Here is a 16,594-nt window from a genome sequence, read left to right as displayed (position 1 = left end):
CATCAGAGTGCCTTTTTAGGAGTGGAGTTTTTGCAGGTAATTTGTCTTCTCTTAAGTTCTGTCCTCTGACTTGCAGAACGGATTTCTAATTCTGGGAGGTAGTAGCAGGTTGGCCACAACATTTCAGGTTTACTTTTTATTTAGTAATTGATTAGCATCAAATCCCCAACTCTTGGATTTTTCCAGGAGTTCCGCAGTGTGAAATATTACGAAGATCCAAGGCAGTCCACGAGCTTGGGTTTTAGATGCTAGCTGTCGCCCTTCCTAACTGTACCATCCCCTTCCCAGTGCCCCCTCTGTCCTCTCCTTGAGGTTGTTTCCTGACCTATAAAATATGACCAGTAATACCCACCTGACAAAGTTATCGTGAGGATTAAATTCGATTACATATATAAAATATTTATTATGGTGCCTCTCAAATAGTCTGCACTCAATAAATATTCCTCCTGTCCTATAAAAGTGACATAAAAGCTGACAAAATCAATAGGCTCATTCTAGACACAGTTGCTCCTTCTCAGGATTCTTAGATGCCCTAGTTAGTAGAGGACCGCATGGCCCCGGATCACACCGAGGGTCAGAGTTCGCCAGCCAGCCGTGTGTTTTATAGCCGTCATCATGGCAGTTCTGTGGCTTTGATGGGGAGAGGCCTTTATTCTGAGTGCCTGTCCCTTCCCCTCACAGCCAACTGGCTTCTCTCTCTGCCTCCACAGATGTCATTGTCCCCGAGAATGGAGAGGCAGTGGGCACCAGAGAAATCAAATGCTGCATCCGGCAGATCCAGGAGCTCATCATCTCCCGGCTCAATCAGGCAGTGGCTAACAAGCTGATCAGCTCAGTGGATTACCTGCGCGAGAGCTTCGTCGGGACCCTGGAACGCTGTCTGCAGAGCCTGGAGAAGTCCCAGGACGTCTCTGTTCACATCACCAGTAATTATCTCAAACAGGTACTTGAAGACCGGTTAGACGCCACGTCACAGATAACACAGGAAACAGAGCCCACCCGCAAGCCTGACCTCAAGCTAGCCAAGAATTTCCCTTTCACCTTTTTGCCCATCCGATTGGAATTTTATTTCGTTTTCCTGTCACATGACCCCTGCCCATCAGAGGTGCTTGTGAACTGCAAAATCGCAGTTAAGGCAACATGCAAGGCGGTGAAGATGGAAGTAAAGGGGCCCAAAGAGTCACAAAATAGATGATCAACCCATGTAGACCCTGCACGTTTATGGAAGGATATATTTGGGAACCTTGAAACAGGACTCTGTGCTTTAAGTAAATATTATTTATCACATTTTTTAATCGGCCACTCTGCTCAGGGCATCTTGATTTTCTTTTGTGTGTTCTCTTTCAGATCTTAAATGCCGCCTATCACGTTGAAGTTACGTTTCACTCAGGGTCCTCGGTTACAAGGATGCTATGGGAGCAAATCAAACAGGTGGAGCTTCCGTAGAGAAACATTTTCCACCCCTCGTTGGCTCAGATGAACCTTAGGCACTAATAGTGACTGATGTCTAGGATATTCTGTTGGTGTAGGGTGGCCATTTGTCCTGGTTTGTCTGCCTGGGAGAGTTCTGATTTGCACCGATTCTGAAGTAATTAGGAACAGTGCCCCTTTAATGCTTAAAATAGTGCGTTTAAATGAAATTTTATGCAGCCATAAAACTCTCCTTCACTAGCTTCTTCATATTCCCTTTTCCCAGCTTGAATGTTTTCTCAGACCCAGGCTTTGTTGCCAGAGGCCATTTGTGTGGTTTCTTTTCCTGAATTTGATGTGGCTCTTTTTCCATACCGAGTTCAGAAAGAGAATTCTCAGGCACCCTGGCACTAACTGTACATAGTGAGGGCTTGTGAGCACGTAGACTAGGCCTAGTGTTCCTTGATGCTTTCCCTTGGTCTGAGCCCTGATTCTGAGGTCGATGGAATTGGAGAGGAGTCTTGGCCATCACGTGGCTCCATTCTTCATAGCCTGCTCCTACCGAGTGGCTAGGCCCGAGGGGAAGGGTGTTGGTTCTTTCTGGTGGCTCCTGTCTCCCACCCTTGAGTGTTCTCACTGACCTCATCCTGCAGATCATCCAGCGCATCACGTGGGTGAGCCCACCTGCCATCACGCTGGAATGGAAGAGGAAGGTGGCCCAGGAAGCCATCGAGAGCCTCAGTGCCTCCAAGTTGGCCAAGAGCATCTGTAGCCAGTTCCGGACCCGGCTCAACAGTTCTCACGAAGCTTTTGCAGCCTCATTACGGCAGGTGGGTGTGTGGGAAGAGAGAGAAGAACCTACCCGCTGGGGAATATTTTGCCCACTGCTCTTCATATAATTTTTTTTTTTTTTTAAGATTTTATTTATTTATTTGAGACAGAATGAGAGAGAGAGAGCTCATGAGAGGGGGGAGGGTCAGAGGAAGAAGCAGACTCCCTGCCGAGCAGGGAGCCCGATGCGGGACTCAATCCCGGGACTCCAGGATCATGACCTGAGCCGAAGGCAGTCGCTTAACCGACTGAGCCACCCAGGTGCCCCTCTTCATATAATTTTTATAAAATTATCAGTATATTTTCTTCCTAGCTATTAAACGATAATATTATGTTATGGGAAGTTTCATCAGTACATTTTTCATGTGGAGATTTTTCTAACTCCAGGGAACATGGAGGGAACTCAGTTAATTTCTCCCCATTTCACTGAGTGAGGAATGAAAATCAAGGGGTAGGAATTTTGGGCTCCTGGGTGGCTCAGTCGTTAAGCGTCTGCCTTCAGCTCAGGTCATGATCCCAGGGTTCTGGGATTGAGCCCCGCATCGGGCTCCCTACTCCTCAGGAAGCCTGCTTCTCCCTCTCCCACTCCCCCTGCTAGTGTTCCCTCTCTCGTTGTGTCTCTGTCAAAGAAATAAATAAAATCTTTAAAAAAAGGGGGGGGTAGGAATTTTATTTAAGTTATTCAGTATTTTAGGAATGAGTCAGAAAAAGGATGACTTTGTAACTCTCATACTGGTTCACAGTTATGTGACATCTGCTTGTCCCCTTGGGGTGGATGTGCATGTATGTGTGTGTGTACATGCGTGTAGAGTGTGGGGTACGGGGATGTGGGTATGCATCCAGGAGGAACAGTTATTACTTACCAAGAGCTCACTGTGTACCAGTCACGTTACGGACGTCTTGTGTAACTCTCACAGTTACCCTTAGGAGGTAGCTGTTATTACCCCATATAATAGGTGAGGAAGCCAAGCTGGGGACTTGATAAGTCACATGACTTTTTTCTGTTTCCCTCCCAGCTAGAAGCTGGCCACTCAGGCCGGTTGGAGAAAACAGAAGATCTGTGGTTGAAGGTTCGGAAAGATCATGCCCCACGCCTGGCTCGCCTTTCTTTGGAAAGCCGTTCTTTACAGGACGTCTTGCTGCATCGTGAGTCCTTGTTTTTCCCAAGTAAATGGGAAGAAGGTTCTGGATACCTGACATTCTCATGTTCTACCTTGGAAAATCCCAGTGTCTAAAGCTGCTTCCTTGCAAAGCTGCCTCAGCACCCCCTGATGTGTTTCTGAATTCCTAAAGTCTGTTTGGTCCTGCTATTTATACAATTCAGACAACATGACTGAAGTTTATTTAAATTGGACCAGTTAGGTTACTTTCTACTAGTTTCCAGTAGCATCAGAATTTCTTCCCCAAGCATAATTACGACTTCCTACTCCTAGGTCCATGTCTAAGAATCTTTTTTTTTTTTTAAAGATTTTATTTATTTATTTGAGAGAGAGAGCGAGCAAGAGAGCACGAGCAGGGGACAGGGGCAGAGTGAGAAGCAGACTCCCAGCTGAGCAGGGAGCCCAACGTGGGGCATGATCGCAGGACCCCAAGATCATGACCTGAGCCAAAGGAAGATGCTTAACTGAGCCACCCAGGCACCCTAAGAATCTTTTTTTTTTTAACAAGATATTTTATATATTTTTTCATCTGCAGTCTTCAAGATTTTATTTTTAAGTAATCTGTATACCCAATATGGGGCTCGAACCCATAACCCCGAGATCAAGAGTCACGTGCTCCACTGACCAAGCCAGCCAGGTGCCCCACATGTTCTAAGAGTCTTAGGGAGGTTGCCCAGCAAGTTCTCATTCCTCCTGCCTTATCTCTGTGTCCATACTTGATAGGTAAACCTAAACTGGGACAGGAGCTAGGCCGGGGCCAATATGGTGTGGTGTACCTGTGTGACAATTGGGGAGGACACTTCCCTTGTGCCCTCAAGTCGGTCGTCCCTCCAGATGAGAAGCACTGGAATGACCTGGCTTTGGAGTTCCACTACATGAGGTAGGTTCCCCTGTCATTCATCTCTATGGGAGAAGATCCAGAGAAGAAGCCAGAAGCCTGGCTTTTGTACCAAGGTCATGTACCAAGAGCTACAGCACACCATGTCTTTCCCTTCCTGTGTCCCCAGATGTTGTAGCCAGTGTTTCCGTGTTGGGCCCAGAAATGTGCTCTCTTGCAGGCCTTCATGGTCTCTTCCCTCTCCCTACCATCCCAATTTCTCAGACTCTGCCTTCCGTTTGACTTCTTCGTCCTTAAGGCCTGTCAGTCTTTAGATTCCGTAATTCCGACTCCTTGTTAGAGAGGCCACTCTTTTGGCCCTCCCTCTGCACTGAGGGCCATGACGTCTGGCCCCGGACAAGAGTGGTCTCAGGGGACTCCTGCCTATGTGGCAGCACGCTGTCGCGATTGGAGCCGGAGCGTTGCAGCCCCGGCCTCTCTCGTTCGCACCAGGTCTCTGCCGAAGCACGAGCGCTTGGTGGATCTGCATGGCTCGGTCATCGACTACAGCTACGGCGGCGGCTCCAGCATCGCTGTGCTGCTCATCATGGAGCGGCTGCACCGGGACCTCTACACTGGGCTGAAGGTGAGGCAGGAAGAGGGGGCTGGGGCGCAGCCGGCAGCCACACCCGCGGGGTCCTCTCTGGCCTGTCTGCCGTTCTCGTTTAGCCAGACCTTCTGGCTTTCACAAGGCATTTTTTGGCAATAATCAAGCTTTATTACCCTTATTTCCAAAAAACCTTAAACATTTCTCAGAATCGATTTTTTGGCCCAGTTTATATCCAGAATACTGCCGATTCACCACTTTTACCTCTTGTGGTGGTGGTAAAAATCTAGACAACTCAGAAGAGCAGAAAAGCATCCTGTAACTTTGCTATTTTTCCTCTTTTTTTGCTCTTGATGGATACAGCGAGTGTTTGTTGTTTAGTCAACAAATATTTATTAGTGACTACTTTGTATAAGACCCTGTGTTAAGCACTATAAGGGGATATCAAAAAGTGAAATTGCCAGGGGCACATGACTGACTCAGTCGGTAGAGCATGTGACTCTTGATCTTGGGGTCCTGAGTTCAAGCCCCATGTTGGGCATAGAGTTTACTTAAAAAAAAAAAAAGGTGTAATTGCCAGAAGCTTTTAAGAGACTTGCTGTCGGTGAATATTTCATTAAGATCTGGTGTTTGAGTGTGATAAATCCACCTTGATGGGTAAAATTTGGGCTGGTAGAAAGAAGAGGCCGTACCAGCAGGAAGGAATAGCATAATGCCCAGAGCATTTGAAGGACACTAGTCATGTTGGAGCGGCTGTCTGGGAATAGAGGGGCATGATGTGCAAAAAAATCTTGAGAAGAAATTACAGAACACCAAAATTAAGAATTTCCATAGACTTCAAATTCCGTTGTACACCATGAAATGCTGTTGAAATTTTTTTTTTTTTTTTTTAAGATTTTTTATTTATTTATTTGACAGAGAGATAGTGAGAGCAGGAACACAAGCAGGGGGAGTGGGAGAGGGAGAAGCAGGCCTCCCGCCGAGCAGGGAGCCCGACGTGGGGCTCGATCCCGGGACCCTGGGATCACAACCTGAGCCAAAGGCAAACGCTTAACAACTGAACCACCCAGGCGCCCCGCTGTTGAAAGATTTTGAGTGAAGGTGAAGTACCCTCAGTTGGATGTCGAGTTTCCCTCACCCAAAGCAACCACAAGGGACGTGGAGACATTCCTTTGTCTGGTCCCTACACGGGGGCTGGGTGGGACAGGGGGAAGCTAATCACAGAGTATCTGGGTAGGTCCCTTCTCACAGATTACATGGAAGCTTCTGGATAGAGGACAGGAATCCTTAGAAAGGATTGCAAGAGCCATGAGAAATCAGTAGGATGGAGGAAATGACTCTCCCGCTGGCTCTCCCTCTTCATTTCAGAGGAGTTAGGCTCAGCACTGTCTGATGCTTTCCCACAAGTGGGCTGAGCTTCTGGATGAGTGATGTAATGTTCTCTGGAATTCAAGAGGCCCTAAGCTGGAGGCATGGTAAAAGTAAGATGAGTGACTTTGATCTTTGAATCCATAAAGCCAAACCTGGGCTAACCAGGCCTACAAAGCAGTGGAAGGCATTCTGCCCGAGAGGCCTAGAAATCCTTTTTTTTTTTTTTTAATACTTTTATTTTTTAATTTTTTTTTTTTAAAGATTTTATTTATTGAGAGAGAGAGAATGAAAGACAGAGAGCATGAGAGGGAGGAGGGTCAGAGGGAGAAGCAGACTCCCCGCTGAGCAGGGAGCCCGATGCGGGACTCGATCCCGGGACTCCAGGATCATGACCTGAGCCGAAGGCAGTCGCTTAACCAACTGAGCCACCAGGCGCCCCTTATTTTTTAATTTTTAAAAAATAATCTCTACGCCCAACGTGGGACTCGAACTCACAACCCCGAGCTCAAGAATCACATGCTCTACCGACTGAGCTGGGCAGGCGCCCTGAGACCACTTTGAGCCTCGAGGGCAGTTCCAGAGTCTGTTCGGGGCTTGGAAATGAGCTCACGCCTCCGGGTGTTGGCCTGCGCCCCCTCTAGTGCCATGTGGGGTCATCCAGCCGCTGCATGCGGCCTCCAGGCAGTGTTTTCAGGCCTCACAGCTTGTCCTCCTTGCTTTCCCTCGGCTTCCTTCTAACTGCTTTCCTCTTCCTTTCTTCCCGCCTGCTTCTCTGCCCTTGTCCTCTGTGTGCCCCAGCCCTGGCTGCCTTGCGGCGCCCCGCAGAAGGAGCTCGTAGTGGGTTTAAGCACGCTAGACTGAGGAGTTGTCTTGTTAGTGATGAGTGAGCCCTTTTGTCTCCCCAAGGCCGGGCTGATGCTGGAGACCCGTCTGCAGATAGCACTAGATGTGGTGGAAGGGATCCGCTTCCTGCACAGCCAGGGACTCGTGCACCGTGATATCAAGCTAAAAAATGTCCTGGTAAGTAGAGCTGTTTCCCCGAGATAACGCCCTGTCTCTGTGGCTTAAGTGGCTGTCGGAGGGTCCTCCTACATGTGAGTGGGATCGCGGGGCGCACCTGCCGGGAACGCACTGGAGTTGACAGCAGATGGGTTGATGGCATCTTGGATGTAAGGTGTGGGGAGTGTCAGGCCGCCTCCTAGACCAAGCTTCTGTTGCTTAAAGTTTTTTCTCCCGACACTGTTGGGGACATGTAAACGTACAGAACAGTGGTCCGATGGAGACCCACATATCGTTCATCCGATTCGTGGTCTCTTTCTCCGGGGTTCATCTCTCTCTGCTCCTCAGTCTCTCTCTCTCACACACACACACACACACACACACTTTTTTACTCAACTATAGGAAAGTAAGTTACAGATAGCACAGTACTCCTAAATAATTGAGCTCGTATCTCCTACAAAGGACATTTTTCTGTGTAATAAAAATGCTATTATCACACCAAAGAAATTTAACGTCAATACAATACTGTTAGTTAATAAACAGTTTATATTAACATTTCCCAGTTACCCAGACACAGTCTGTTTGTTTGCTTGTTTGATCCAGGGTCACTCCAGGGATCAGACGGTGTACTTTGTTGCCATGTTTTCCTGTCCTCCTTTAATCTAGAATAGTCCTTCTGCCCTTTTTTGCTTTTGTGATGTTTTTGAGGATTCCAGGTCTGGTTGTTGTTTAGAGTTTGGTCAGAGGTTCTGGATAAGGGCTGAGATGGGTAAATGCACCGTCAAAGGGAAGGTGATCATGAACCCACCACTCCTGGTATCTCAGTTCTGAAGAATCTTCTGACCTACTCCTCTTGAAGCTGTATTGGATATCATCAAGGTGTCTCTGGCAACACGTACATGATATATATAAAGATGACAGCAGTGTGGGGGAAGGGAGAGATTGCCCTAAAATCATAGGCTGAAACCTGAGAGGTTTATCAATAGTCAAATGAGGCACAGATTTATTCTCTTGGGCCTTTAGGAAAGGAAACTGCAGGGAATTCAAGCAACTCTCCTCAGCTGACCAGAGGACCTCAGCCTTCTTCCTTCGTGACTTTCTGCCCTGGGGTCTGGAGGTCCGAGGAGAATCATCAGGAACTGAAATACTTTCCTTGGTGTCTTTCGCTTTATTCATTCTTCCAAGACTTACTAAGTTTCTGCGATGTGCCAGGCACTATGCTAAGGGCGAGGTATACAAAGGCGAAGAAGATAGCCCCTGCCATCCAGGTTGCTGACAGTCTGGGGAGAAGACAGGAGTGGGAGCAAATCTGGAGACAGGGAGGCTTAATTAAGTGCTACTTGAAGGTAGACGCCTGCTTCTGAGCTTGACTGTGCATCTGAGAGCTGTGTGCAGGATCCGACGCAGGCTCACTCTCGCCCTGCTTTGTTGGCAGCTGGACAAGCAGAACCGTGCCAAGATCACTGACTTAGGATTCTGCAAGCCAGAGGCCATGATGTCAGGCAGCATTGTGGGGACGCCAATCCATATGGCCCCTGAACTTTTCACAGGTAAGCTGTGGGGCAGGGAGTGGGCTTCAGCAGGGCTCCGTACTTTAACCCTGAGGGCTACCCCTTGGGCTAAGTAGTATCCACAAGTACTCCTGGCAGATCTGGTGCAGGCAAGGGAGAAGCAGAGGAGGGAGACCTCTAAGGCAGGGCAGGGGAGAAGGAAAAATGCACACGGGAGACACCAGGTCTTCTTGTGCAGGTTTCTCCGGCTGTTCGTGCCATAATTGCCATAATCAGCCAATTGGTTGATCAGTAAATACTGATTGAATGGTTTCTGTATGTCAGGAGTTGGCCCTGATCATTAAGGAACTTACAGATGACAGAGATGCACTGAGAGAGGTAGGATAATTAGGAAGCCGTATAGGACACCGTGTGACAAGGCACTAAAATGGGTGCCACCTAACATGACGGTGTTCAGACAGGTGATGAAGGTTGAAGTGTTTGACAGTTTTGTGGTAGAAGTGAGATGTTGGGTGGAACTTGAGTCAGGTCTGGAAAAATTGGTCTGTGGGAAGGGAACCCGTAGGAAGTGTGTTCTTTGAGCTGGGCAGCATGAGTATGCTTTTTCATATATTTTGTTCCATTTAATCCTCACGGCCCTTCTGTGGTGATGGTGATGCATTTTTATGCCCACGTCACAGGTAAAGTCGAGTCCAGATTGGTGAACTTCAGAAAGCCACCCCAAAACACTAGAGATGATGGAGCTGGGATTGGAATCTAGGTTTTTCTGGCTCTAGAATCTAACCATGTGTCACGAAGGAGAGAACATTCTGGAGGCTGGGGAAAGGGAAATAGGAAAATTGCAGCATCAGCACGACAGGAAGGAAATCCAGGTGGGGAGTAACAGCATACAAGGCTGGACATGAAATGCTCTGAGCTTGAACTCTGCGCGGAGGAGCGAAGGCTCGGTGTGGGGGTCCTGAGGTACTTGAGCTTGTGCGCAGGCGCGGGCAGAAAACGCGTTCGCGTAAGGTTAGCTTAGCAGCGGGAGGTGGAGGGGTTCGAGTGGGCAGAGCAGTGGGGCTCGCGTCCGGGAGCAGGCTGCTGGTGGTGCGCCGGATGCCAGGGCAGCTCCGGGGGGAGCGGGCGAGATCGTGTGATCAACGGAACACCCGCGACCAGCAGCGGAGAGGGGCCGGGCGAGGACCCGAGGGCTCGAGCCTCACGGACGGGGCATGGTTGCGGCGTTGCCGAGGCGGACGCGAAGGTCACGGCGGGCCCCTCGGCGGCGCGGGGAGGAGCTGGGATCGGCGCCCTGCGCGGCCTCCGCTCATTAGCCTCGTGCACAGCGCTGCCCCCTGCCCTCCGCGGAGTCGGGCACGGAAGGATTGGGGCTGGCTGGAGCCACAGCGCAGCCGAGCGCGCACGCAGCGTGTCTCTTCCTCTGGATTTACTTCTTTTTTTGTGTGTGCGTGTGTGTGCTTTTTTTTTTTTTAAAGATTTTATTTATTTATTTGACACAGAGAGAGAGAGAGAGAGAGGGAACACAAGTAGGGGGAGTAGGAGAGGGAGAAGCAGACTTCCCGCCAAGCAGGGAGCCCGATGCGGGGCTCGATCCCAGGACCCCAGGATCATGACCTGAGCCGAAGACAGACGCTTAACGACTGAGCCACCCAGTGCCCCCCTCTGGATTTACTTCTTAAAGAAGTTCTATTGCCACTGCTTTCGTTTTCTTTTGGCGACTTAGTATTTCATTTCCCTGGATTGTTTCTCTGCAGTCCTATTGCTGACAGAAGAATCTTTTCCAAAATACGTTCTTCGTGTCACCTGCTGCCCTACAACATAAGGGACTTCCTGCTGTCCATCGAATCGAGACTTTTCTGTCTGACGTTTTAAAGATCTTTACATTCTGGTTCCAATCTACCCACCCACCTGTTTCCCAGCCTTATTTCCCTAATCCGACCTTTCAGGATGAGTCTTTTTGGCTGTTCCATCAAAATCATTCCAATTTTAGTCTGTGTGCAGCTGAAGCGAGCAGTGTTCCATCAAAATCAAAGGCCTGTCCTCCTCCTTTGTCAGGCTCCAGCCTCGGCTCTCCTGGTATCTAGCGCTGCCCTCCCTGTGCTGTGGTTTGGGGTGTAATAAGATGGGCGTTGTCAACGGTCCTGCCAACCGGGGTTCTTAGGGGAGGCAATGGATGTTAAAAGCTTTAGGAAAAAAGGTGTGGAGACCTCTGCAGACCCCGTGAGTGGGGATGCAGCTGCTCTCTGTCCCTGGCTCACTGTCTCGCCCCTTCTCGCTCCAGGGAAGTATGATAATTCCGTCGATGTCTACGCCTTTGGCATTCTCTTCTGGTATATCTGCTCGGGCTCTGTCAAGCTCCCTGAAGCATTTGAGAGGTGTGCCAGCAAAGACCATCTCTGGAACAACGTGCGGAGAGGTAAGAGCCACAAGCCCTACCTTATCCTGACTACCCCCCCACCCCCACCCCCACCACCACTGAGAGCAGCGGGACCACATACCGTCACGGAATCCAGGAAAGACACTGAAGTCAGGCCTTCGCTTTCAGGCAGTACTGTACTGAACTGTTTCTTTTTTTTCCCTAAGATTTTAGTTAGTTATTTGTCAGAGAGAGAGGTGGGGAGAGAGAGGGAACACAAGCAGGGGGAGGGGCAGAGGGAGAAGCAGGCTTCCCGCGGAGCAGGGAGCCCGATGCGGGGCTCGATCCCAGGACCCCGGGATCATGACCTGAGCCAAAGGCTGACGCTTCACCGACCGAGCCACCCAGGCGTCCCTGTACTGAACTGTTTCAAGAAGGCTTTTTTCTTGAACCTTTCCAATTCTTCAACTTCCTATGCCAGTACGTTCCAGTTTGTTGTCACCGTTACTACTAGGTTCTGACCTCAGTGTTTGCAGTTGAAGCCAGAACTCCGGAGCCCCACCTGGGCGATCGGTCTGCGAGCTGGTCGGGCCTCATCGTGGCACGGGCCCTCTCACTGACCCTGGCCTTGTCTCCATGTGCCTTTCTCCAGGGGCCCGGCCAGAGCGTCTTCCTGTGTTTGACGAGGAGTGCTGGCAGTTGATGGAGGCCTGCTGGGACGGGGACCCCTCTCAGAGACCTCTCTTGGGCATCGTCCAGCCCATGCTCCAGGGCATCATGGACCGGCTATGCAAGTCAAATTCTGAGCAGCCAAACAGAGGACTCGATGATTCTACTTGAAAGCAAAGACCTTTCTCCTTTACTCTCTATTTCTTCCCCTCACCTTTTGGCCATGGGAAGAATTTGACATTTATTCAGAGAGCTCCCGAGGGAACTGATGCTTGCTGGGCAGCTTGAGACCTTCCCAGGCAGTGGTGCCTCCTGGATAGTGAAGAGTTGGCTGGCTGTGGGTCACGTTCAGCAGCTCACTGATGCCCCAAGCCATCCCATTAGCAAAAGATTGTCTAGGACACGTAAACGCCGAAGAATGCAATGTTCCAGCCTCAGAACTGAAAAGGAGGCAAATGTACCAATTGTCTGTTCACTGTATGTTGCTAAGACAGGCGGGACACTGCAGTGGCGATAGTATTAAAAACTATAATTTTCGTAATTTTGGCTCTAGCTAGGAATAGTTTGGTTCTATCGCATCGTCAGGACCCTTAGGAAATTTGAACTTAGTTCCGGGATTGTGAGAACGTAGGAGCAAAACAGCGACTTGCTGCTCCCCGCACCCGGATCTCAGGTTGCAGCGGCCAGAGGACCCAGTGAGGGGGCTGGAAACAGAGCTTGTCTGTTCATTCTGGTGCCAGTGTGTTTACATTTATAGGACTGACTTCTGGGGGTGGGTGTCACAGTTCCATCACCAAGAGGCCACAAAAAGAAAAAAAAATGTGAATACACATGTATATATATACACATATGTGATTGGATTTTGAGTTACTGCTAACCCCAGGATAGAATCTCTTCTTCTTCCCTTTGGTCTTGATTTTTTCCCCACCGTTTTTGGTCTCAAGATGGGGAAACTCCAGTTAACATGGTATCTGGGGATGAGTATCTGAGTAAAACTGACCGGTACGGAGTAACTGGTGAGACCGGAGACGTGGGCAGTGATCTGGAGGCCGTGGGCTTCCCTGCAAACCTACTAGGAGGATACCAGGTTGTTTCTAAAACTTAGAAGGATCAAAAATTCCCATTTTTGTGTTTGAATCTAACCCACTGATGTTTTTAAATTCCATCAATGAGCTTTTTAACCAAGATTTCTTTTGCAACTCGTCCCTTCATTTTACTTTATTTTGAATATAACTTAAGAAGGAAAGCACCAGATGAAAGAGAATGCTTTTTGTAGCTCTGTGTGTTCCTTTCACATCTGTGTGTGCGCGTCTGGGACAGTCCCTCCCCTTCGGCTGGGAGGCGTGCTGGTGGGCTTTTGGAGCGTGTGTCAGGAAGTGTGCCTAGGTGGGGAAATTCTGGAGGGGGACAATTTACATGTTGATGCATCTCAGATCTTGACTTAAAGCCTCACTCAACCGAAATGGTCCATTTGATTTAGAACACCAGGTGGGTGAAGGAATAGACAGTGGAGGTGAGTAGCCTCCGTCCATCTGCCTAATTTCCAAGCACTGTGGTCTCTCCCCTGTGCCTGGCCCCCAAGTCTGTGAAGCAGGTCCCTGAGTAGGTGTGTAAGGAAATGGGCAGATTTGCTGCTAGAATTTTGTAGGGTTGTTTCTGAGAGAATGACCATCTTTTAAACGTTGAGTATAAATGACATCTACAAGAAATTTTTCATATAACTCTTAAAGTTCAGTTTTCACTCTTTGACTCTGCTGGGCTCTGATGATGATACACTTGAGCGTAGTAAGCCTCCAAGCACTTGGAGCCCTTTAGAAACTCCGTACAGTGCTAAGAACCTTTTTACTTGCAAACGGTAAAGTGACCGACCCAGTGTCTTTGGGTTCTGTATGAGCTCCAGCCTTGTTCTGGTGGAATGTTCAGTAGATCTCTTAGAATTGTTAACAGCCATTTGTAGCTTTACTTCTTCAAGTCACTCTATTCTTGTCTGCATTAACTTGTTTGTCCTCCTGGGGACTATGATGGGGCTTCCAGGAAGCCAGGTTTTCAAGTTTAAAAAGGAGAGGTGAATAGTGTCTACCTGCCGAAAAATCAGTCTGTTCTGTACGAAATTTCAGGAAAGGTCTTCTATAGTTCCCTTTCCCAGAGACTCTTCCTTTACTCCAGCTCAAATCAGGAGTCTGTGCTTACGTTGTGGAAGCCACATTTCTAACATTCTTCCAAAGTCTTAGTTCCTACCCCCATTCATGCAGGGGCTGGTGGGGGGGGGTAGGTTTTCCTCTACCCAGTGTCCCTTTTCAGTTTGTCCCCTCCCTGCAGCTTAATCTGCTCTCAGGCACCAGTTTCCTAGCAGATTCCCACATTTTTTGCCTGAGTGAGAAGGGAGGATGGGAGGGACTAATGCTAAGTAAGACAGTAGTTGTTGTTAACAATTCATTACAAAAAAGTATTTTGAGAAAAGGTGCAAGATATTCCTGAAGATCTCCAGGCCAGCCAAAGTCCATGTAGAGATATTTGGAGGTGTTTTTTGAACACTCAGCGGGCTGAGTGTGGGAATACATATATATAACACATACATACTTTGCTTTTGTTTTATAACATTGTCAGCTAATTTGGGATTCTTTGTTCCTTGGCACCCATTATTACTAAAGTGATGGAATGCCATGAAATGTACTGTACTGTATATTACTTGGGAAGACACTAGGTATTCAAAGAAGTCTGGGGGCACTTGGGCTGTAGCGGGCTCAACAAGACCAAAGTCCTAAAGATTTTACCTCCTAGCTTTGGTTGTATGTGCTCCCGAGTGGTGAGGTGAGATTGTGGCTGGGGGAAGAGGAAGGATGGGACGGGTTACCCTTACTGTGTTCTGTCCTTCTAATCAACTTCATTAGGGCAACTTACCCCAGCCTGAAAATGATCACCTGGCCATTTTTAACACGCTTGAAGTCCAGTCACTTGCGTTACTTCAGAACTGAGTGAGGGACCTTCTTGCAGAGCAATCAAGACATGGCGGAGCGTGGGGCCCCGGAGCGGCTGACCCTGTGCCTGGGGAGCTGGCAGGGAGGTCAGTCTGGCATGAGTTGGGGAATGCTTGTCTGGCTGAGGTTTCCACGGGCGGGCCCTAGTTCCTTGACCCTCTGTAGAGAGTGGCTCGTTGATTGAGCAAGCCTTCCACTTCTCTAGGAAGGAGGGCTGTGCGGGTTCTTCCCAGACCAAAGAGAATCACTTGTGACTCCATCAATTTCAAGGGGACAGAGCCTATGTAGCAGCTTCTCCTAATTTTTAACACTAAAATTCAAGGAAACAGTGAAGGAAAGGACATATTACTGCCACAGATGGAAACGGGGGGACTGGTAGAACTCTCCCCCAGTATGTGTCAGCTCTCCGGTGCATCTTGGTGCATCTTTGCTGAGCTGCCAAAGATGGCTTGGAAGTTGTTTCCAGACGGGAGAAGGGGTTTGGGGCAGCAGGGCTCCAAAGTAGTAACTGCACTGAATGACACTTTAATTTTTTTGGCTTATTATTTAGCACTGAGAAGCCAAGAGGGATCGGTGATTATAGTAGCACTAAGGGGGCAGAGGTCCCCTGTGGCCTCGCTTTGGAGAGGAGGCAGGCTCGCTGTTCATCTGGCTAATCAGGGAGTCTCTGAAGCCCAGACTGCTTCGCAGCAGGATAAAGGGCCCTTGAAGAGTCCTTCGCCAAAAGAGTAGTTGCTTTCTTTGAGTTTTCAAAGTTTGACTTCTGAATTTGCTGGATCAAATAACCCACTTTTTCTTTAAAAGAAAAAAGTGGGTTTATCCTTCTAAATATGGGGGGGGACGGTTAGGGCTAGCGCTGTATTTAAGTGGGTGAGGAGGGAGCAACCTTCAGAAACTTGCATCGCAAACTCCTTTGGAGGTTGCAAGGAACACTGCTGTTCTTAAAAGGGTTTTATTTTTAACTTCATCTGCTTTGTTAACATCCAGTCCTGTCGAGATGCACGTGGAGACCATGGGAATACCTGGCCACCCGACTCAGAGGGTTGAGAAGGAAACCGGTCTGGACAGCATGTTGTCTTTTATCCTTATGTAATATTTTGTTTGTTTTAAAGGACTAATGTCTATTACAGTGTTAATAAAAGTGTAACATACTAAGTGTGTAGAATAAAAGTGCAATAACAAGAGGAAGTTACCTTGGCACAAACCTCAGTCGTTCACTCTCCCTTCCTGTGCTCTTTCCATAATACGGCAGACGAGACTGTGTTGTTTTTAAGAGTCATACCTATGGGTTAAATCTTCATCTAGTGTCGTTTTGGGTGGTTGGGTTTGGTTTTATAGAGTGTTCTGTATCCTTGTGGGGTTGCAGATACCACACGTGCTGTAGAATAAAGATCACATTAACGTTTGAAGCTTACCTCCCTTTGGCTTTGTTTCCCTTCCCTCCTGGGGTCAGAAGGATGCTGGAGCACCGTACTCCCCCGGACACTGCTCCGGATCTCTGGGTGCTTGACATTACCACTACCAGAGGCTGGGGCAGGAGGATGGGAGGGGCAAGTAGGGTGAGAGCAGTTTATTTTTCAGAGCCTTTCCTGGATTCACACCCTTTTCCCCAGCTTCTCTTCAGCATGGACTTGCCGCATTGGGAGCTCGTGCACGAGCCGGACTACTCTCTGTTCCGCTGTGAGAGAATCTGACGATGGAAGCTACATACTGGCCCATCTGCATTTTCTATCTGGGCTCACCCCACTGTTGGGATCCGCTTGCTCGGCATTGCCTGGCGGGCACCAGCCTCGGCCCCTCGCAGCCGAGGGCCACCACCGGCCGTCACCGCCACCGTGGAAGGTCAGCAGGCAGCCTGCCGAGCTCTCGCACAGGGGGTGTG

At 48.9% G+C, this 16,594-nt stretch overlaps 1 protein-coding gene across 2 annotated transcripts in view; it reads left to right on the top strand.

Moving 5' to 3' along the window:
* The window catches only part of DSTYK (dual serine/threonine and tyrosine protein kinase), a 47,479-nt gene extending 31,358 nt beyond the window's left edge, over window positions 1-16,121 (top strand). For both annotated transcript variants that reach the window (XM_081825094.1, XM_081825095.1), the window contains exons 4-13: window positions 711-943; window positions 1,348-1,431; window positions 2,064-2,240; window positions 3,258-3,387; window positions 4,125-4,281; window positions 4,732-4,864; window positions 7,103-7,216; window positions 8,631-8,745; window positions 10,991-11,125; window positions 11,718-16,121. In XM_081825094.1, the coding sequence (XP_081681220.1) occupies window positions 711-943; window positions 1,348-1,431; window positions 2,064-2,240; window positions 3,258-3,387; window positions 4,125-4,281; window positions 4,732-4,864; window positions 7,103-7,216; window positions 8,631-8,745; window positions 10,991-11,125; window positions 11,718-11,905 (1,466 nt within the window). In that variant the 3' untranslated portion in view covers window positions 11,906-16,121. The remainder of the gene's footprint in view (window positions 1-710; window positions 944-1,347; window positions 1,432-2,063; window positions 2,241-3,257; window positions 3,388-4,124; window positions 4,282-4,731; window positions 4,865-7,102; window positions 7,217-8,630; window positions 8,746-10,990; window positions 11,126-11,717) is intronic.
* The last annotated feature ends 473 nt before the right edge of the window (window positions 16,122-16,594 follow it).

The sequence above is a fragment of the Leptonychotes weddellii genome, chromosome 6 (assembly GCF_054177405.1).
Source record: "Leptonychotes weddellii isolate Sample4059 chromosome 6, ASM5417740v2, whole genome shotgun sequence".
In the NCBI taxonomy this organism is placed as follows: Eukaryota; Metazoa; Chordata; class Mammalia; order Carnivora; family Phocidae; genus Leptonychotes; species Leptonychotes weddellii.
Note: the sequence above shows the minus strand (reverse complement) of the source record. Positions and strands in the feature narration are given on the sequence as shown.